Genomic DNA, 21916 nt, shown 5'->3' on the forward strand with positions numbered 1-21916 from the left:
TTGTCAAATAATTTGGTTTTATTTGTCCATGTTTGGAGATTTTTGTTTCTGAGTCTCCACCCCAATACAACAGAGGAGACATTTTCAGAGACATGTCAATTTTATGACATTAGAGCTGCAATGATTAGTCGATTAATCAATTAGTCAACTGACAGAAGATTAATTAAAACTAGTTTGGTTAACAATGAATAGTTTTGAGCCAATTTTTAAGTAAAAATGCCCGTGTCCGCTTCTTCAATGTGCAGATTTGCTGCTTTTCTCTGTCTTTATCTTGAATATCTTGATTTTAAACCGCTGGTCAGACAAGACAAGACACTTAAAGATGTTACTTTGAACTCTGGGAAACTGGAAATGACATTTTTCACTATTATGTGATGTTTTATCAAGTAAATCATTAGTCAGATTAATTGATAATGAAAATTATTGTTAGCTGTTGCACTGGCGGACTAAAACTGGGCATCAAATGTCAACACTGTTTTGATATCAACCAAAATCTGTCCATAACAAAGAGAATTTATAAAAGTCAAGTACTTGTAGTACTTGGTGACTTATTCTTTGATCCACTTAATTTAGTTTTACACCCGCTGGCGTTTAAACATTTACAAAATGTCAACTTGTTTTTAGTCCTCAGGGTAAGGTATTAAAAGACGTATTGTTCTGATATCAACATCGAAACTCAGGAGTTGTATTAGAACTAGAAATTATAAAAATGTCAGGTGATGTCCTTCTGAAACAGCCTGAAAGCTCAGAGCGAGCGCGTTAGCCTCACTGTGTTATTCCTGCTCCAGTGTGTTGGAGGAATAAAAACAAATACCTTCACACTGAGCTGTGAGGGACGTGTCACAGAAAGGTTTCCAGGTCCTGACGAGGCAGACTGTCACAGACTGTAAATAAAAAAATAAAAAAATCTCAACATCTTTAGTCACGTGGTATTTGCTTTTACACATATAAACTTACTAATGTCACTCAAAACCACAGCTGTCACTTCAAAAGACACGTCATTATAATTTCTTCTTCGCAGCTGCGAGTGTCCTCTCATGCTCCTAAAAGTCAGTGTGGGATTCATAATTAACCTAACTAATTCTAATACCTAACTAATTAACTATTTAACTAATTCTCACGGCCTCCTGAGACACATAAATACGGGCGCTGATGCTGACATGAGGATCACAAACAGACACAGTGAAGCGAACATGTGCACGAGACTTGACGGGTTTTGAGCACACAGTCATCACAGAGATCCTTACACAGGAAGTGGAAGTAACAACCAAAATAATACCACCGACCGATCTATTTTTTTCAATCCAACAACAAAGTGTTGGAAACTACAAACTGAAACATGTTTGACTTTCTGAACTGTTCACTGAACTGCAGAAATGAAATTCCAGGGGAAACTTTGAATATATTATGAAAACTGTTGAACTGAACTGTATGAAAATGATGTTCTTTTCTCATTTCAAGGAAATTAAAAGAACATAACAGAAGGTTTCTAAAAAAAATGAGCATCTTTAAATCAAGTGTTTAAATTTACAAAAACAACTCAACAGGCCAAAATTGTAGCTTCATTTTCCCTTTTCCTTCTTTTTTCTCAATTTCATATCTTAACAGTCTCAACCATTTTATAATAAACAATCTCAACACATCTTTTCAATCTCACAGCTTTAACTGTAAAGGATTTCACTTTCTAAACAGATGTGCTTTAACAGCTTTAATCAATAAACATGTCCAGCAGATCCTGAATAACCCGGAACATGAGACACCGAAACAAACATTATACTACTTCCATGTCTAAAAGTTTGACCAAATTCAAAGTAACATGCACTTTGTTCAAAGTAACTCGAAACCAACCCCAATAAAACATGTTGTGGTTGCAGTCAAAACATAATGTGCAGACGTATTCAGTTCTTGTCACAAATTGACCTCGCCTAATTTGTTTTGCATGTTGCTTCAATCTGCTTGAATTCTGACACACAAAATCATGTGGCTCTGCAGTATCCAGCCAGTTTGACAGAGGGGGGTAACTGACCCCAAAAAAACATTGAATTGTTTACATCCTAGTTTGTAGAACTGCAGGTGAAATAATAGAAGTAGCACAGGAGGAGGGGAAGCTGACCGGCTGCAGTGAGTGAAAGGACAGTGACACAATTTAATAAGTGGTTGTGTTTCATTTAGAACTTCATGCTAACTCTCACAGCTTACACTCACATCCCGACCCATGTTATGTTGTTGTCAGGCCGAGGGCTAAATCTGGCATATGTGAAAATCTAACAGGCATTGTACACAGCAAACAGGCGAGTTTGTTTTAGGAGTGCGAGGTTCAGTTGTGCTTACACAGTGAGATTATTAAATTAATGTAACAAAAAGAAGGCAAACTCCACAGTCCTCTGCTCCGATTGAGGTGGTGTTCAGGTTTATAATCCAGCCCTACATGAATGTTTCAGTTTCCATGAAGACAGCAGAGAAAGGTCGTCATTATTTCTGTTAAGAGTCACTGACCAGCAGCAGGATGGAAAATTAGTCAAGCTCAAGTGTGCAGCTGAGAAAGACGACCAAGGGAAATGGACACACACACACACACACACACACACACACACACACTGAGGTAATTTTAAAGAGTGACTTCAGCAAGTGTTGTTACAGTGCTGACTCACAGACAGACAGACAGACACTCATGGCGGGTTCAGACTACATGACATCAGCCTGGTAACAGCCTGACCCGAACAAAAATGGACGCGCCAACTGATTGTTACATCCAGTGTAGTGTATCATAATGGACAACATCCGACAGCACATCAGGGATGCCTTCCAACGTCCTGACAAAAAGAGTAGCATGACAGAAATTTTTTTTTTGCCCCCCTCTCAACATTTTACATGAAGCACTCGCCAGGAAGGCCATCGGGCATATCGAGACAATTCCCATGAAAATATCCATTAAGTTTTTACTGGCGCTGTTGTGTCAGTCTCTCTACGGTCCCTCTCTGTGTGACTGTCATTCGGGGTGCGCATGACAGCATACGTTTTTTAAAGATCTGTGCTGTATCTACAGTGCCTGGTGGATATAAAAGTTTCTCAACATGATGGGACTACTCATAAAGTGAGTCTAACATTTGACTGTGTGGTTAGATTTGACTAATGTATGTAAACTTGCCACCGTAGGAACAGCGATTACATAATCTTGAAACAAGCCACAACTTAACTGTCTTTTCATACAGTATTACAAACAGTACACCTCACCTCACCCCGCCTTCCAGGCCACCTCACTCTCCAGTCTGCAGTCTGCTCTCTAAAGATGACATTTATTTCTTGTCTGTCTGTCCTGGAAGAGTGCTCCCTGCTCTGCTATCCTTTTTATATTTCTCCCTCTCTTTTTTCCTTTAGTGTTGACTTTTTCATTCCTATGAATCAAGGATCTATGGATAAAAGGAGTCACATGTTGGACAAGTTTTAGAGACCTCTGAGAAATCTGTCTTTTTGGGCTGTAGAGATAAAACTGCCTTGAAGACAGACAGTCAGTCGGGTCTGACACAATCCGTTTCTGTAGTTCAGATTTAGAATCAAGCCTCTATAATTACATCTGTCCAAATACAGAGGACGTTTGACTCACAGACCACACAATCTGTCTGCCTCTGTCTATAATTATGTTTCAGTTGAGTATCCTAGTTTACACACAAACACACCCAGAGAGATTATATACAACAAACATATACAGACACAGCATGAGAATATTGCAGACACAGCAAGAGATAAAAGGTATAAATTAATTCTTCACTTGCTTAATATTTCTACACAAACACTACATGACATAAAACAAAGTAACCATAAAAAGGTCATCATAAAGCAAGACAGCGTTATATATATTAAATAGACCAAAAGGTTTATAAAGTGGCATGAAATACAAACAGGTGAGGACCAGAAGAGCACACCGTAGAAATATTGTAGGATTACTATACATGGTTTTGTACAAACACTGAATATAATAAACACTATAGGAAACAACATGTACAGAGAAGTACTTACAAAACAGGATGACTGTGCTCCACAAACATACCCTCCTGATGACCAATATGTTTGCTAGGAAGCAATACATTTTATCTCAAATTAAATTTGGGAGATTAAATGACAATAAATTACAGTTATGTTCCACAGACACACTAAGTATTATAGAAATACTATATAATCTATTGACTGACCAACTAATATTGTAGGAGGAATGAAGAAATATAGACTACACCTACATGTGATGCTGTAATTCTACATATCTTCTTGAAGAGTAGTAAAAGTTGCATCAATGGATAAATGATTGACTATCTTAAGTATTTGTTGAGTAAATGTGAGAGAGATAAAACTAGAGATGGTGTGCAAAATAAACCAGAAGTATTCTGGTATTATTACCTGTCTGCTCTTTTTGTTGCTACACTTACCCAATGAGTAACTATAATCTTTTCTTATCTGCATTTTTATTTCAAACATAAAGTTATGAAGTAGATGGTACAATAGGCCTTCAACAAGATAACTACAAGGTACTGGCAGATGGCATAAGAGATAATAATGCAGCTGAGTCTACACAATCTGTGAGTCAGACAAATGTTATGGGAGTGGTATGTGGTTGTGTATGAATAAAAGAGAAATAAAGAGTATCTCTGACACATTAGAATATAGTCGAAATACTATAAGAGACAACAATACAGTGAAGAATGTAAAGGCCAAACAACAACTGTCCCAAAAAGACATTTATATAGGAATACGAAAGTAATAAAGTCAGCACAGAGCAGCAGAGTATAACTTACTCAGAACAGAAGCTGTGATGAACATGACAACGAAGGAGGATGCAATGAGACAACTACAGTTCAAGTATCGTAAATAATCAAAAATAAACCAAATGGATACCACAGATACACCCAGGATTATAATGTTATAGACATACTGTAAGTGCTTATATAGCAAAGTAAATATTGTACACAATTGGAGATTAGCTTCTCAAATGGGAATATTTTCTCATGTCTTTTACAATAGTAAACTCTATATGTTGTTATTTTTAGCTGTTTATCAGACAAAACAAGCATCTGAAGACGTTACCTTGGGCTTTGGGGAATTGAGACGGGGTCATTTTCTGATATATTATTGACCAAATGACTAATCAATTAAGATAATGACAATAATTGATGGTCGCAGACCTACAGTTGAAGTTTCTGTAGACCCAACAGACACATATGCACTCAGCTGCCAGTTTATTAGGTACACCTAATTAATACCGAGGTAGTCTAATTCAACAGTACTACAATAATATCAATTCACATACTTTGGAGAAAGTTTAATGTTCAGCTTTTGTTGAAACTGTTTTTTTTTTTTTTTTGTAAGGATTTAATTCCACTTGATGATCATTCTCAGAGCTGATGTTTGTGCTGCTGTTGAAATTTATTCCTTTATACTGAGAGATGTCTCTCATATGATAACAAAAATACAAATAAAATAGAGATAGAGCTGCAACAATTAGTCATCCACAGAATGAATAAGCAACTATTTTGACAATGGAATATTTGTTTTAGTCATTTTTTAAAAAGGAAAAAAAATTTGCTTCTCTTTGTCACATATAATAAACTGAATATCTTTGAGTTTTGGACTGATGATTGGACAGAACAAGGGCATTTAAAACATCTCCTTAGGATGTAGTAAATGGCATTTTTTGGACAGTTCATAGACACACAGTTAATCGACTAACAGAGGAAGTAATAACCTGATTAACTGATAATGAAAGCAACTGTTAGTTGCATCTCTAAACTAAAAATTATAACCCTCATAAAGGGAGAGCCAAACAAACTGGCCATATCCTCCAATATTGCGGTGCTTAAAGGAAACAAAGGTTAAACTTAGTGAGGCCAACTTAAGTTACATGGGTCAAGCATAATAAAGGTCAAAATAGACCACAGCTGCGGAGGCTGCAGCAAACTACAGCCCGGGTTATAACGGTAACCTGAGGGAGACGCTATATTTAAGCAGACCTACAATAAGATAACTACAGGGTGGCAGCTAACAGTTCATGCAGAAGTGAGTGAAAAACAGACCAAACTGTGAACTGGCGACACACTAAATAAGATTATGGGGGAACTGTACAGTATGTGGTTGTCGCGGAGAGGTCTCACTTTAGAGAAATGTGAAGTTACAGTGACGCCACCGCAGAGCCGACAGACAGAGTGCACGCGCTATACGAGTATTACAAGCACATCACAAAGAATTGGTTAAAGAAAGTAGAGACAAAAGTCTGAAGGTAGTTCCCCTCTCCTGATCCTCCTCCTTTTCCTCTGTTTCTGCTTCTTGTCGGTCTCACACTCCCTCACTTTTCCGCTGCTTCACACCAAACTACAACAAACCAACCAACTAAACCGACACGCGGAGAAATCAGCTGAAAACTGCATGAAGTTTGGTGGGAAGTTTCCGAAGTTTCTAGCTGAAGTTTCCACCGCGCTGCCAAACACACACACACACACACACACACACACACACACACACACACACACACACACACACACACACACACACACACACACACACACACACACACACACACACACACACACACACACACACACACACGGAGCTGTACTGAGGCCTTGACACACACTGACCCGGGAAACAGTCGGTAAAACACCACAAAGCTCCGCTGAAAACAAAACGAGGAGGACTCACATGAAGCGGCAGCAGCGGCCGGATGGTTTCTCTTCTTCTCATTGTGTGAAGCTGCAGAGCTGAAGCCGTGGTGATGCAGAGCAGCGAGGCCCCGCCCGGGAGGGGGAGGACCTGGAGGGGGAGGGAGGGAGGGAGAGGGGGGTACTTCTCTTTTTCTTTTCTTTTTTTTACTTTTATTTATATGCGGTTTTGTGTGTGGGTGTGTATAACTACGTCTGACACAACTCCAAAACCCATTTTAAATGGCTCTGACCTTCTACAGTTAACCATAAAACACATAAAATTGTCAATCAACTGATAAATATGGGAAATAAACAAATGTAAATGAAATTACGTTAAAAAAAAACAGCAGCTTTGTTTCATTAGCATCACAAAAACAAATCACAGCAGTAGTCACAGTTTTACATCACGTTTTTCATGTGGTTTTTGTCAGTTGATTTCATTTTAAGCTGCTTCATTTCTTTTTTTTTTTGTCCAATTAAGAGCATCAGAGCAAACAATAAACACAATAGCTGACATATTATCACCACATAAATTAGTTGTGTTGCTAACACATGAGCAAACAGTTGCTGTCACATCCAATTTACACAAGAAGGCCATCTCATTTGAGTTGTGTTTGTGCACCTGATGAAAAATAATTGAATCCATTGTTGAAGTTTTTCAGCCACAGGATGCAACTGTGTTCAACAAAAACAGCTCTTAAACCCCATGGGGATACTACCGGGTCAGCAACAAAAAACCAGCAGATACAGTTTCTAGCTATTAAATGTGAAGCATTATCAGCTGAAGAGCCAGGTATTTCCATGAGAAGTTGGTGGAGACCAAAAACAGAGCTAAAAGAGAGTCAATATTGGACTCATGTTTGCCAGGCGGTCAGAAACATGACTTAAAAACTAAAGGTATTGTTGAGCCGTAACTTCTGGATGTGTAACTAAGCAACTGTTTGCTGACAAATCAATAGGTGATGCGTTCCTGTGTTTGTTTTTATTCTGTTGATTTGTCCAACCTTTCAGACACCGATTACATTGATCATCTGAAACAGTTTGATTCAGGAGACTCACCTTTATTCAGGTGGGATTCAAACTCACAACTGACGACTGACAACTATATTTTATCTATTTAAATTAAGCTGATGGTAGCTCAATGAATTGTTGATTACATTGCCAACTTTTTAATGTTTCAAAGTTTCAAGTTTCAAAACAAGAATCATGTAAAAGGGATTATGCCCAGGATATCAAGCTAAAAGCCTGTAGCTGAAGCCTGCAGGGTCCCGGTAAGAAAAGTCACAGTTCATTATACATGTAGAAAAACACTGAAATAGAGAAACAGCATGTTTTTTTTTTATTGAAGTACAGACATATGGGAAGCTGGTGAGGAAAACTGTCAAAGTTATTTTGCATTACCATAACCCTGTTTGGGTGCTAGTATGTTTCACATTTAAAGTTACAAGAAAAATGCTTTAAGGATGACAACTGACGGATGTGTTTGGCAAACTATCTACAGTAATGTTGGCTGCGGCTGCGCGAGTATGAACTTCCCCAAATCAAAAAATTTGACAGGGCAGAGCTTCTACATCTGCTATGGTATTACACATTTCCTGCCAATCTTCACTGTCAAATTATTCATTATTTTTTTAGTCAAATACAAATGATTCTGTATGTGAGTGCATCACATGAAAAATAATTTAGGAAAATCACTCAGTGTGATCAGGGGATTCCCTTGTTTAACCGACAAATTTGAACATGTTAAAAGCCTCAGATCAGCTGACAGACACATGTTTATCTGGCAGGGCTCGCTTTTAGCAGGCAGAGGAAGATTCATGCAGGAAATAAAACACGGGGAGGAAACTATCGTCATTTTTAACCAAGAAGAGGAAAAACAACAGGAATGTAGATCTCCAACAATCTATGTGCGTAGTTGCTTTGTTGCTGCGCATGTTAATCTGATAGTAACAGCAGCAGGAAGTGAGACTGCAGGCTGATTGGTGGAATTAGTGGAGGTGTATGAGTGACAGGCACAGGAGAGATAACAAAGACAGAGAGAGAACCGACTCAACTATCTTCTCCATAGTTTCCATATACGTTATGTATGTTCACTAAAACACACCAAAGTAGTTTCACATTACACAGAGTCATGTGATCCCTTGTTGATATGAAATACTGTTGAATGCAGCTTTACAGTTTGAATCCTGAATGTTTCAGTTCAGCTGGATCTGCTGGCCCCTTGTGGTAACTGCTGCTAAAATTAGATTTCAAACTTTTGCATAATCCTCACAGAGAATACAGATACTAATAGACAACAGAACAGTCAGTCTGTAATAACAAGTGAAACACAAGCAAACAACCCAAACCCACACCAACTACATCATCATGCATCATCTGCACAAAACAAAACTAAACAAATAAAATACAGTAACCTGCCGCAAAAAAATAAATATGTTAAAAGTACTGAAAAATTAAACCTCTAAGATACAAAAATTAGGGGGGAAATACACAAATAAGTACAAAAATAGTAGTTCTTCCAGTCTAACTGTCCCTAAACAGTCCTCCATCTCCCAATTTCTGTACAAATTATTAATGGTACAAAGAAATTTGACTTTTAAGTTTGTCTAATTGAGTATGATGATCAAAATTAAATATGAAGGACTGTTGAGGTATATTCGCCCTAATCATGGTTTCAAACACCTGTTTTTGGAAAATGACTTTCTAAAGATGAAAAGCACTTAAAAATAATCTTGTTGGGTAAAATTAAGCCTGAAACATGAAATACATCCATTAAAGCAGAACAGAAACTCCACTTCCGTATAGCTGATTTGTGTCACATACTTTGAGCTTCTCCTTATGTTGAACACTGCTCTTGTAAAAGATGATTCAGTTTCTGATCCGTTTCTGAGACAAAAGGCGTTGGAGGAAACTTTCTACTTGTTTTCACTAGTCATGAATATATTTTAATTTGTGGCAACAAAGCACATTAAAAGAAACTCCTGCTACACACAACCCGTACTGCAACAGTAACTGTGGGAGCTGGTTTTTTACGTCAGCTCTTACTCAACTTAAGATGAATACCTTCTGTTGTGAAACTGCATTTACCAACATGGTGACGTAAAGAGTCCTGGGTGTCAACCTGAGATAAAGTAAGTAAAAACATGAGTTTTTGGATGAGATCATAAAATTTTAGATCCCAAACCTCTCACAGTTACTTGATGTTTGGTATTAAGTGACTGAGCTGCTTCGAGCTCAGTGACTCTCTGTACTTCCACGTTCATTGTCAGTTTATTGTCGGGAAACTCTTTCATTTTTTTTCCCAGCTTCCTGATAAAGTTAATTTTGAGGTGAACTCTCTCTTATCTTATTTAGTCAGCAATTCAGATTACTTTATTCCTTTATCCATTATTTGTCAGATAACATTTTACAGCATTCACCAACCTTAGAGCACAACTGCCAGAAGCAAGTGAGAGGCAGTTTATATTCAACAATTACATATAACTGATACTCTACTACAACGATAGAATATTTTTTAATACAAACGGAGTAATAACATCAGGTTCATCATGTTAGTAGGTAGCAGAGATATTTGTTTGACACAGAATGGTTTTAAGGCATTTAAACAGCTAGACATTTAGACATTCCACTCAGCACCATTTAAGTTTAATGATGACGCCAAAGTCAAGCTAATACTGTGTTCAGAGAATTCAAGCATGCGTTATCATCAGAAAATTTAGCCGACTGCTGAAATGTGTTACACTGGTATTAAAAAAAACTTCCAAGAGTAATCTTCAGAGCGTAAACCAGAACTAACATGGATATTAAACAGCTGTGATAAACATCAGGAATATTATTTATATAGACGTATTTCTATGCTGCAGACTACGGATATAATGGTGATAATGTCATTTAGCGTAGGCTAAGTAAGGCTTTTACTAAACTGTAAACATGGAAACATGGAAAGATGACACACCAATCTTTGCTACTGAGCAATAGCAATTACTGTTAGTGTTGTTCTGAAGGTATTTCCAGAAAATATTCAGTAAGCTGCACGACAAAAAGACTTTCCTCAGGTTTGTGCACCTGCGTCTGAATCAAAACAAAGATAGCAGCCTGCTATCTTCTGCTAATTCACAACTTGGGAAATAGTTAAACAGTCCTTTTAAATGAAATCTTTTTTTATGCAGCAGAGATAACATTTTTTCCATCCAGGTGTTCAGAAGAGTTTTCTGTGTTTCTGAAAATACTGTCAGAACAGCGGTCAGTGTGTCAGAAATCCTCAGTTAATTATCTCTCAGAGAAACAAATGGTTACCTCTGTAATGTGCTAATACATGAATGGCACAAACTGAGCTAGTTAACAGTTAGCTCACCGCTTACAGAAATTCACCAACAACCCCGTGAGCAGTTAATATGTCGCCAAGCTTTGAGGATTAAAATATTTTCACAAACATGCAAATGAATTTTGCTTCGACACTGGCAGGCTTTACAAGTCAAAAAGTATCAGTCTTTGTTTCTGGTTCTCCACAGTTTAAACAAACCAAAGTGGTTTCTACCTTTGAACCACAGAATAAAGACACAAGTAGAAACCAGATGAACAGTTTATATTGTTATTTTATGACATGAGTCACTGTGGAGTTCGCCTACTCATGTAATAATAAAAAGATTTATATAGCTCCTAATATATATCTATCCCGGTCAGATTAAAACTTCATACATCCATTTTTTTCCTTATTATTTCTTATGTTTTACTTAGATTTCACCTGTCATTTCTCACATTTCATCTATTTGTTCTTTTCCTTACACCTTCTACTTGTTCTTGAAACAACAGCATTTTGGACATAAACTAGATTTCCACTCAATACTGCGGATATTAAATGGCACATACTGGCACGTGTTTGAGGTTGACTGTTCAGCAGAAGTGCTTTTTAACAAGAAAAATATCTTTGGTAAGTGATCATGGCATCAGAGACATGATGATCAACACAGGTGTCCACGCAGAGACGATAATGGACTCTGAGGAGGCAGATTTAACCAGAAGATCTATATTATTGATAAAAATCTTAATTTTCGATATCAACTATTCAGGTCTGTCAAAGATTAAAGACAAGACACAATGTACTGCAAACGTCCCAACACGAGGTAGAGGCTGAGAGTCAGAACTAGGCAGAAAGTTCAGGAAGTACAAAAACAAAAAGATAGATCCAGTTGCTGCAGGATCTTTTTGTTTTTTAGTGAGGAGCACTGATGTTAGCGGGGACAGTCTACAATTCAGACTATGCGTCTTTATAATACAACTAATTAATACAAATAATTCTAATTGAAATGTGGACAAAATGTCAGAAAAGGCTGCTGTGGTTTTACCTTTGATGCCAACAAGGAGAAAGTCACATGTTACTCCCCCTTTTCTACTTTAGTTTCAGCTTTGCCTTTTACTTTACAGGTGGCCACAGTAAACAATGTGTGTGTGTGTGTCAATGTGCATGTGTATGTATCTTAATCTGCAATACTTGGACCCGACAGAAAAATCTGACACCCCTGGATTAACATGTTAGACCTAGACTTTTTAGAATTAGAATTTAGATCTTAGAAGATCTGTGCACTGATTGGTTAAAATTTGTCCTGGACAAAGAGGCTAATATGAAAAATAGACAGCAATGAGTGAGTGTGTATGTGTGTATGTGTGTTTGTGTGTGTGTGTGTGTGTGTGTGTGTGTGTGTGTGTGTGTGTGTGTGTGTGTGTGTGTGTCTACAGGATGACACAGCAGCAGGTTGCTGGGTAGTTGTCAGCGCTGACTTGGTTCTCGTTGCCATAGACAAAGTAGACGTGACTGTCGCCTTTCCACTTGTAGTTCACCTTAGTGATGGGGATCAACTCAACCAGCTGCCTCTGAGAGCGAGAGAGCGAGAGAGAGAGAGAGAGAGAGAGAGAGAGACAGAGAGAGAGAGAGAGAGAGAGAGAGTGTCAACATTTTTGGGAATACTCTTACTCTTTCTTTCTCAGATGGATGTCAGTCCTGTGTCTGGCGTCTGTGTGCTAGGTAAGAGTCAGGATGTGATTAACCTAGCTTAGCATAAACACTGGAAGCAGGGGTAAACAGTCAGCCTCACTCTGGCGCTGTTCGAAACATCCACTCGCCCACTACTATATTGAATCAACCATTTTGTAGTTCTGTTCAGATTTTTTCAACATTAGTACAGAAGCTGAACCCTACGTCGATCAAGCTAGACCATCATGAATTGTGGCATGTCTTGTGAAAGTGGTGTAGAAGAATAATTTGTCTGGCTTACACAACAGGTTAGGCAGTAATGTTGGCCGAGAGAGCCTGGCACGCATAATACTCCTCAGATGTTTCAGACTGTGCAGTGACTCATCTCCGCCTCAAAACGCCTATCAAACAGTGATAAAAACGCCTTCTTCAAATACTTGCATGAGAGATATAACAGCAATGGGGCTATTGTTGGTTTGAGAAGAAGTGATTTTAATATGAGATAAGCTGTACTTTATTTTCCTGAGGGGAAATTTGCCACAGGCAATAGTGCAATTCATACAGAGCGCTTTGTGTTAACTGATAAATAAAAACTGTTCATGGCTTTAGTTTTGAAAGCCTTACTTGACTTTCAATGCCTAAAACTTTTGCACAGTACTGTATATTGCCTCCTCCTAAATTTCTTAAAATATTTTAAGAAGCTACAATCATTTTTTTCTTGAGGTGGTCTACCTGCTGCAGGATCCTGGAGGTCTGGGAGTACTTGCTTTGGTGGTCTCTGATCATACGCTCGGAGGCCTCAGCGATGGCCGGGTTTGGGAATCCGAGCACTGGGTAGAGCTGAGAGGAGACAGACAGAGAGACTGACACACAGTACTGACAGTAACACAAACCGCTGTCCACATTTTTTGCCAGTCCTCACACCTTCAAAGGGCTGTTTGATTGATAAGATTTGGTTTAAGAGTTACAGTAGAATCAGGACTGGGTTAGAGCTGAAGCTTTACATTTATTTGTGATGGATAAGGTTAGGGTAAGGGGCCAAGGAAATGTATCATGTCATTGAGTGTCCTGGCAACTAAAAGACCAACATACATGTGCGTGTGTGTGTGTGCGTACCAGGAACTGGTTGTTCTTGAACAGCTCCTTTCCGCTGACGGAGCGAAGATCGTCAACCTTCAGACCAGAGTTCTGCTCCACCACGTGGTCCTCCACATGGTTAGTCCTAAACACAGAGATACACAAATATATAAACACATAAACACATTTATTCACATATAAACACATACAGACGTGGCAAAAAGTGTTGGTTTAACAGAACAGACATGTTGCTTTTGATTTTCAGTGTAACATTTTATTACACAAATGAAAATAGCATGGACAAAAATATTCAGGCACTGATATTTATATTTTCTGGCAAATTCTTCATAATATTAGCAACTGTGGTCACAGGAGCATCAAGGTACTTGGAGATGGTCTTGAAGCCTTTACCTTAACCATGGTTGGCAATTATTTTCTTCCTTGTCTCCTCAAAATACTCTTTTCTTTCTCTTGTCTTGTTCCCTTGCAGCTATAATAATTGCCAAATGAGCATTTTTCTCAATTGAAATAGGTTGAATGACTGATTATAAGAGTGAAGACACATGTGATACTGATTGAAGGCAACTTCCTGCTATAATCTGCTTTTAAAGGGTACCAAATTTTGTCCAGGTTATATTAGAGGATCTTTGCAGAATAAGGAAAAATTCAGCTCCTTTCACAGCTTATGTTTCAAAGACAGAAGAGCTTTTAATTTCAACACATTTCAGGAAGAACAGTACATTCTTTCAATGAGGTGTAAGGATAACAACACTGGCCACGCCTGTGTAAACACACACACACACACACACATACATACAATAGATACTGTATATACACATATTGTTCTAAATACACATACTGTATTTCATTCATCAGTTTTTAAAACATTTTAAATAGTCTACAGTATGTATTTGCATCAATTCAAATTCACATCATGCAGTTCTACTTTTATGCCACCAGAGGGAACCAGTGTCATCAATGACAACACTGTCCAAACTAATTAATTTTGTATCTGGTTCAGTGTTTGTTGCTTTCAGCCCACTAGGTCAGGTCTGTGATCAGATTTAGTACCAGCTGTAGAGCAACCTCAAGGACCATCTTCACTGACTTCTGTAACCTCTTCAAAGACTGTCTGAACCTTCTCAAAGACTACCACAACCTCCACAAAGACCACTGTAACATCTACGACTACTGATTACCCATGAAGCTTTTTAAAGACCCCTGGAATCATTTTCAAGGATTCAGGGAGCCTCCTCAATGACCTCTGGTACCCTGTGAAAAAACCTCCTCATGGACAATTAAAAACTCTTCAAGGCCACAAGAAACCACTTAAAGGACAAATGTAATATATTCAATGTCCTCTGGAATCACAACAACCCCTGCAAGCTCCTTTAAGGCCCCATGAAATCAACACTGGTGAAATTCACTTCCATTATGCGGGGGAGACCAAACTGGTATCGGAGGAAGGGAAACTGTCTGTTGATGTTACCAAAGAACAACTAAAACTCACAGAGTTACATCTCACCATCTCTCAGTTCCCCATGTACCAGTTGTTCTACTTCATGATCGGGTACTCACACTAGGCTTCGCAAGATAATCATACATCCAGGAACATCTACCTGGACTAATGCAACATCTTCAGTGACTCCGGGAACCTCCGCAAGGACCTCTAGGAACCTCCTTGAGGGCAATGTGAACCTTCTCAAGGGCCCTTATAAATCATTGAAGGAACAAACCCAACAGGACTATAACATGACATCTGGAATGCTTAATGACCCCTGGCAGCTCTATAAGGCCCTGCCTATGGCAACTGCTGAACGATAACTGTTCATTGTAACCTCTTCAATGACTCCTGGAACCTCAAGATATACAATTGAATATCTCCAGCAACCACTGTAACGTTTTCACGGTCTCTGAGAATATCCCCAAGGACCTTTGGAATCCCTCGAAGATTCCTCTCAACTTAACATGCCTTAAGAGCCTTCCTCAAGGACTCCAGACATCTAAAGAACCCCTGGAACCTTCTAAAGGACCATCTAAACCTTTTTGAGGACCACTGGAAACCCCCTAGAACCTTGGAATCTAATTAAGGACAACTAGAACATCTTCCAGGACCACAGAAACATATTCAAGGACTGTAGGGAATCTTGTCAAAGACCATTTGAACCTTCTCGGGCCCTTGGAAACCCTGCAATGACCTCTAGAACATCATCAAGGCGCTCTGGAATCCCCAGCAACCCACAGAAGCTCTTAAACGCATCATGGGACCTCCTCGAGGACCACTGAAATCTCTTTCAAGACCCCAAGTACCTTTTCAATGATCCTTGTAACATCATAAAGGCATTCTGGGACTTGTTCAAGGACCCCTGGAAACTCTTCGAGACCGACAGTTGTAGTATCTGTACTCACCACTCCACTTTGAGCTGGATGAACGTCAGCAGCTGACGTTTTCCTTTACAGGTTATGCACTTCTTCATCCCTTGAGAATCACAGTCTGAGCACCTACACACACACACATACACACACACACACACACACACACACACACAAAAAGAATGGTGTGACTCTGTTATGGAGCAGTTCAAAACTTTTAGAGGTGTTTTTTACGCTGCAATACCACCTGCAAGCCTGAGTGGTGGCACCATATCCAGGTCTGCTGCTAACTCACAGTAAGAGTTCAACTGGATGAGATATTTTATTGTGAAGCAGTCACAGTTACCGCAGCGTATTTATCACAGCGTATATAGCGCTGACTGTGAATGTTCATCAAACACACATCTATAAAACAAGAATACAGTAGTTTGCTGCATTTTTATGCAGCGTATCATTTTTTAATTTTTGCAAGGGGATAATAGAACAAGGAGGAGCAACCATAAGCCAACCAAGCTAACAAACTCTAACTCAAAATCAGATGATGGCTGCAATTATTATTGATTAACGTCTTAATTACAACAATGTGAGTTTGTTTGGTTGCACTCCGGACGGCGGGTATATCCTCAAAGATCCGTCACATGTTGGATCACATTCTGCACATACGAATACATGAATACACATTATAGTCCATGGGCCAGACCAGATATCAGTACCACTCAAGGTGACCAAACTTACTTATGATTTTTGAAAAGATCCATGTCTGTAGATGATATTTTGGTATGATAACCCTTCCTGAGTGGCAGCTGTATCATAGTTATCAGCTCATGAAGTTACCCACCCCCTTCAGAAAATTACATTTTAGACACTGGTGCATATCCTGGTTTAGACTCATGTACAGGACATGTCAAAGTTTGGTTGTTTGGTTGTCTGTCTTTGGCATCATTTTAAGGGGGACCTTTTAAGCTTTCAGTAAAGCTAAGATGTGAATCTTTCTGACCAACATAGAGGTCACTGTAGCTCTTTAAACTATACACAACACACATTTTTGCACAATTTTTGCCTAAATGATATACTATCTTTTAGCCCTGTGCCATCTAGGAACAACAGAGACACAAAATACAAAAACTGGAATAATCACAGGACCATAAGGATTCAGGAAATGTATAATATGCCTATACTCTTTCATTGTCAGGGGTGATTGTGAGCCTTAAACTAGAAGGGCATCATTAGGCTCCTATGAAACTATAACTAGACAGCCACTGGTCTTTATCATGCAAATACGGGACATAAAGGACACCACAATGAGATAAGGAACCAACTGAGTTTTATAAACAACATTATAAACATAACAATATTGTAAACAAAATGAACATTGTTATTAATGGGAATATGTCAAGATCTGATTATAGTTAGGCTATCAAGTTCTGTGTTTAGGGTAACCAAGTACAGAATCATCACATAATGTCACTCAAACTGCTCGTCTCTCTCGTCATTTGACCCACTGAGTTCGAAGTCGGATTCTGGATCATCCTGCAGTTTTTGGTTGCTGCAAGTCTGTAACTTGCACATGTCTGTGCATGCCAGTCCATTTGATAAGCACGTGCAGCTTGGCATTTTGCATGAACGCACACATTTGCATGTTAGCAGTTCCAAGACTACATCTGGGGCAGGTGGGGAGCGCATCCAGTAAATGGCCAGCTTGTCCTCATCTTCTTTCCATCCATGCTCTGTAGCACTTGGCACCACAGGAGACTGCTCTTCCAAATGGCTGCCTGATAATTGGCTCGTTCAACATGCAGGAAGAGACAGTCTCTACATGGTGGCAGCTGACTGGACTCGACCTCTCCCCTTTTGGCACAGAAGAGCTGGTAGCGCAGTTGGTTCACCTCACCAGTGCTGCTGTTAGCAGCATACATGTGGCATGTAAACTCCTCAATTCTCTGGAACAGCTCCTCACTCACATCCCATGACTGCCCAAGTCCACTGAGGGTTTCTTGGTAGGAAGTGTCCTTCTTCACTATCTTCAGGGAATTCAGCTTCCCCCGGCCAGCGAATGCACTGACAGTGTCACAGCCAGTGAAGGCGTGTGAGCCAATTAGGCTATAACAGAGGCTGTCTCCAATTGAGCTTGCCAGTTTGCTGATGTCCACAAATCGTGTGCGGTTCTGTGTCCCACACTTCAGGTAGATGGGACAGGTGATGTCCTTCTGAAAGGCAAGACAAAGAACCATGACATCTGTGTCCTCAGCTGTGACGATGACTGCTTTTGAACCCGTGTTTGCAGCATCCGATGCACGCAGGAGCAGGCGTGTGTCAGCTTCTTCATGTGTGGAGCTCAGCTCTACTACTTCTTCACACCCTTCACCTGTCAACCTGTAGCAGGTTTCCTCACAGGTAACGTACAACACCTTGCCATGTAGCCCATCTCTGTATTGTGGGAGTTTCCACTCTTCCACCAGAAACTTGATGAGACTGGTCTTGTTGGAAAGACTGCACAGAAAAGTTCTCCACTGCTGTACATTGTGTCCCCTGCCAGGTTCTTGTACTGGACAGTGGTGTCTGCACCCCGGTTCAGTCGTTCAGCATCTTTAATCGAAGTTTGGCGGTAAACATCAAACACAACATCAATCCTCTGACTCTGTGCCCCCTCGGGGAAGACCTGGGTGAAGAGTGACTCTGCCACCTGTCCAAAGGTTTTGTTGTTGCCATTCATTTTCTGGACCAGGCTCATCCCACCAATGATGGAAGTGGATGGGGTTGGGATCTGTTCTGCAGGAGACACATTCTTTTCCAGCTCTCTGGCAAGTGCAGCCTTGTTTGTTTTTCGTAGGGACCCATCAGCATTTGCAAGTGCCCATGGCAGTGGGCCCAGTGGGTAGACAAGGACATCCTTCATATTTATCTTCCTGCTTTCAGCCAATAGGATCATGTGGCTGAACAGGTTTCTGTCTGCCTTCAGCACCACGTCCTGTCCTTTCTTTCCTTTAGCTTTTTTTGTGCTGACGGTGGAGAATGTCTTCAGACTTTGCTTGGTCATCTTGTCATGGAATTTCAAAGATGGTGTGTCCTCATCTAATCTTGTTTGCTTGAATGCCTTGTAGACCTCTTCTCCTATCTCATGAGCTCTCAGGAGATCCCTGGTCACAGCAGGTGGGCCCATGGAGCCAGTGGACAGGCTAACCAGATCGTTCTCATCAGGAGGCATAGGATTGAACCACTTGTTTTCCATAAGGTCAATGAGAGACTGGACATCTGCTTCATCTCTCTTGATCCTTGGACCGTGTAGATCTGGATGGAACAGTCTGGACATGCCTTGACCTGTCAGATCTCTCAGCTGTCTGAGGTACATGCTTCTGTACTCAGCGGTTAGGTAATATTTGGCCACAGCTCCTGACTCTCTGTCTCTCTCAAAAATCGTAAGTTTGGTCACCTTGAGTTGTACTGACAAGTGAAATTTTGGGCTCTGTCAAGGGTTTGAGGGGGAGGTAGGACCCAAATGCAGCCAAAACTTGGGGAATGATACTGAGAAGTAGCCTATTGATGCCTTACATGAAAGTACATTAGCTGCTTTTAACAATAAAAATGATCAATATCAGTACTGATATCAGGGATTCTGGCCCTGACATTACTTGACTGAAATCTTAAGGATTTCAATTTTAATTCCTGAGGTCAGGGGTGTTGAGATATAACTGAGGGGTCATTAGATGATTAAAAAGATGCGTATATGTATCCGCTACCAAACATTCATTTATTTTTCTGACTTTTCTTTGAGAAAAGCTGGATAGATTTACTATAAACAAATCTAAGAGAGGAACAACATTCAACGATGTGAGCAGACTTTGATTTCAGGGTCACAACCCAAAAAACCCACTCCCCGACGCCCTTGCAGTACCTGTCTCTGCCGGTACCGTTACAGTGATGGCAGTTTTCATCATTTCTTGTCCCAGAGCCGCTACACCAGCTGCACTGTTTCTACAAAGACAGACAGACAGAGACTTGTTTAATTGCATTCACATTTAATTACTTTTATCTGTTTATTAATGTTCTGCATCATCAGCTTCTAATTTTATACTTTTTACTTACTTTTCCTGCCTTTAATGTTGCTTTGTAAAAAAAAAAAACTTAACTGAAAAAAAAAATCTACTTACGTATCCATTTCCATGGCACTCTTCACATGGAGTCGTCCCTGTGCTGTGGCAGTCTTGGCAGTCCTACACACACACACACACACACACACACACACACACACACACACACACGTTAATGTTACCTTATGTTCTAAATCAGAGCATTAGCAGGTAATTTAATTTAAGATCTCTGGAGCTTTCACATAAAACCTCCTCAAAAGCCCCCAGTAACCTCCTCAAGGACAGCATGGAAGTTCTTCAAGGACCCCTAGAACATTTCAAAGGATGCTGGAACCCCCAAGTCTCCCAATAGGATCTTCCAGGGCTCCTGGAACCTGTTCAGAACTTCTTGTACCCAAATCTTGGGGACATCAACAACCTCAACAAGGGACCCTATAACAGCTTTACTGACTTCTGGAATTTGTTCAAGGGCCCCTGGAAGCTTTTCAAGTACTATGGAATCTTCTCAATGACTTCTGGAAACCCTCAATGAATCCAGGAACATCTTCAAGGAACTTTGAACATGTCTGTCTTACCACATCAGGATAAACCCCTTCAAATGAATCATCTTATTTTCCAGATGGTCCCAAAACAAACATTCACATATTCAAGGACTGGAACCTCCTCAACGACCACTGAAACACCTTCAAGAACCTCTGGTACACAGCCAGGGACCCCTGAAACCCTTCATAAAACATCCTCAGTGACTTCTGCAATCTTATTAAGGACAATTTGAACTGTCTCAAGCACCCTGGAAACTTCCTCGAGAGCTTGTAATACATCTTCAAGAAATTCTGGAACCCCTCAAGGACCCATGAAAGCCCCTCAAGGCCCTGTGGAGCACCTCAAGGAGCATTTAAACTTGTGTCAGGACCCCTGGAATGTCCTCACCGTCATCGGACCTCCTCAGGGATCACTAGAACTTCCTCGGAGACCTCTGCAACTTCTCTAAAAGACTTCTCTAACCTTCCCAAGCCCTCCCAGGATTAGTCAGACTATAAATACTAAATTTACCCCGGCAACAGGGAATCCTGCTCTCTGATTGGCTTTCAGGTCAACATTCAAACCTCAGTTCTAAATCATAACTCAAGGTAAATTAAGCAGCAGGTAACCATAGCAACAAAGCAGTCTTTGACGGACAGCTCCAGTTAACAATCACCTTGATGGATGAGGTGAAGGGCACCCGAATCTCCTGCTTGTGATCGGTGAAGAGGCTGGGGGCCGTGGCTGGGACCTCCCAAGGCCGGGGTGCAGTCTGGGTGTAGAAGTCAGCCGGCTCACCTGTCAGTCACACAAAAGAGATGTCTTCATCACCTGTCAATCAAAAAATCTTTCAAAATATCCCAGATGGCTGCTGCTATAGTGATGTCACAGTGATGTCACAGTGATGGCATCTGAGCTTGGGCTTAACGGCTTCAGACTTAAAACTGAAAACATGCATCACAAACTGGAGGTGTGGAGATTGAAAGATGCGGGTGTTTACCGGACAGGGAAGGGTCTAGTTTATCTATATTGGAGACTTAAACTCAGGATATCTCTACCTCTGATGCATAAATTTTGACCATTCCTTTTAAAATCTGTTTATCACAAGTCACATAGCTTAATGGGAAACTGTTCACAATCAAGGACACTTTTATCAGTGGTTAGAGAACAGGCCGTTAATACAAGACACAATCAGATTC

General features: G+C 40.0%; 2 protein-coding genes across 4 annotated transcripts in view; both read right to left on the minus strand.

The window, feature by feature from the left end:
* Positions 1-6776, minus strand: part of st3gal8 (ST3 beta-galactoside alpha-2,3-sialyltransferase 8) — a 27221-nt gene extending 20445 nt beyond the window's left edge. For both annotated transcript variants that reach the window (XR_008829190.1, XM_056390974.1), the window contains exon 1: positions 6685-6776. The gene's annotated coding sequence lies outside the window, so the exon portion shown is untranslated. The remainder of the gene's footprint in view (positions 1-6684) is intronic.
* A 1789-nt stretch (positions 6777-8565) lies between these two features.
* The window catches only part of LOC130187018 (protein SSUH2 homolog), an 18724-nt gene continuing 5373 nt past the window's right edge, over positions 8566-21916 (minus strand). For both annotated transcript variants that reach the window (XM_056404445.1, XM_056404438.1), the window contains 7 exons: positions 21394-21515; positions 20256-20318; positions 20000-20079; positions 16144-16236; positions 13774-13879; positions 13390-13497; positions 8566-12557 (listed from right to left, as the gene is read on the minus strand). In XM_056404445.1, the coding sequence (XP_056260420.1) occupies positions 12417-12557; positions 13390-13497; positions 13774-13879; positions 16144-16236; positions 20000-20079; positions 20256-20318; positions 21394-21515 (713 nt within the window). In that variant the 3' untranslated portion in view covers positions 8566-12416. The remainder of the gene's footprint in view (positions 12558-13389; positions 13498-13773; positions 13880-16143; positions 16237-19999; positions 20080-20255; positions 20319-21393; positions 21516-21916) is intronic.

The sequence above is a fragment of the Seriola aureovittata genome, chromosome 2 (genome assembly GCF_021018895.1).
Source record: "Seriola aureovittata isolate HTS-2021-v1 ecotype China chromosome 2, ASM2101889v1, whole genome shotgun sequence".
Lineage (NCBI taxonomy): Eukaryota > Metazoa > Chordata > Actinopteri > Carangiformes > Carangidae > Seriola > Seriola aureovittata.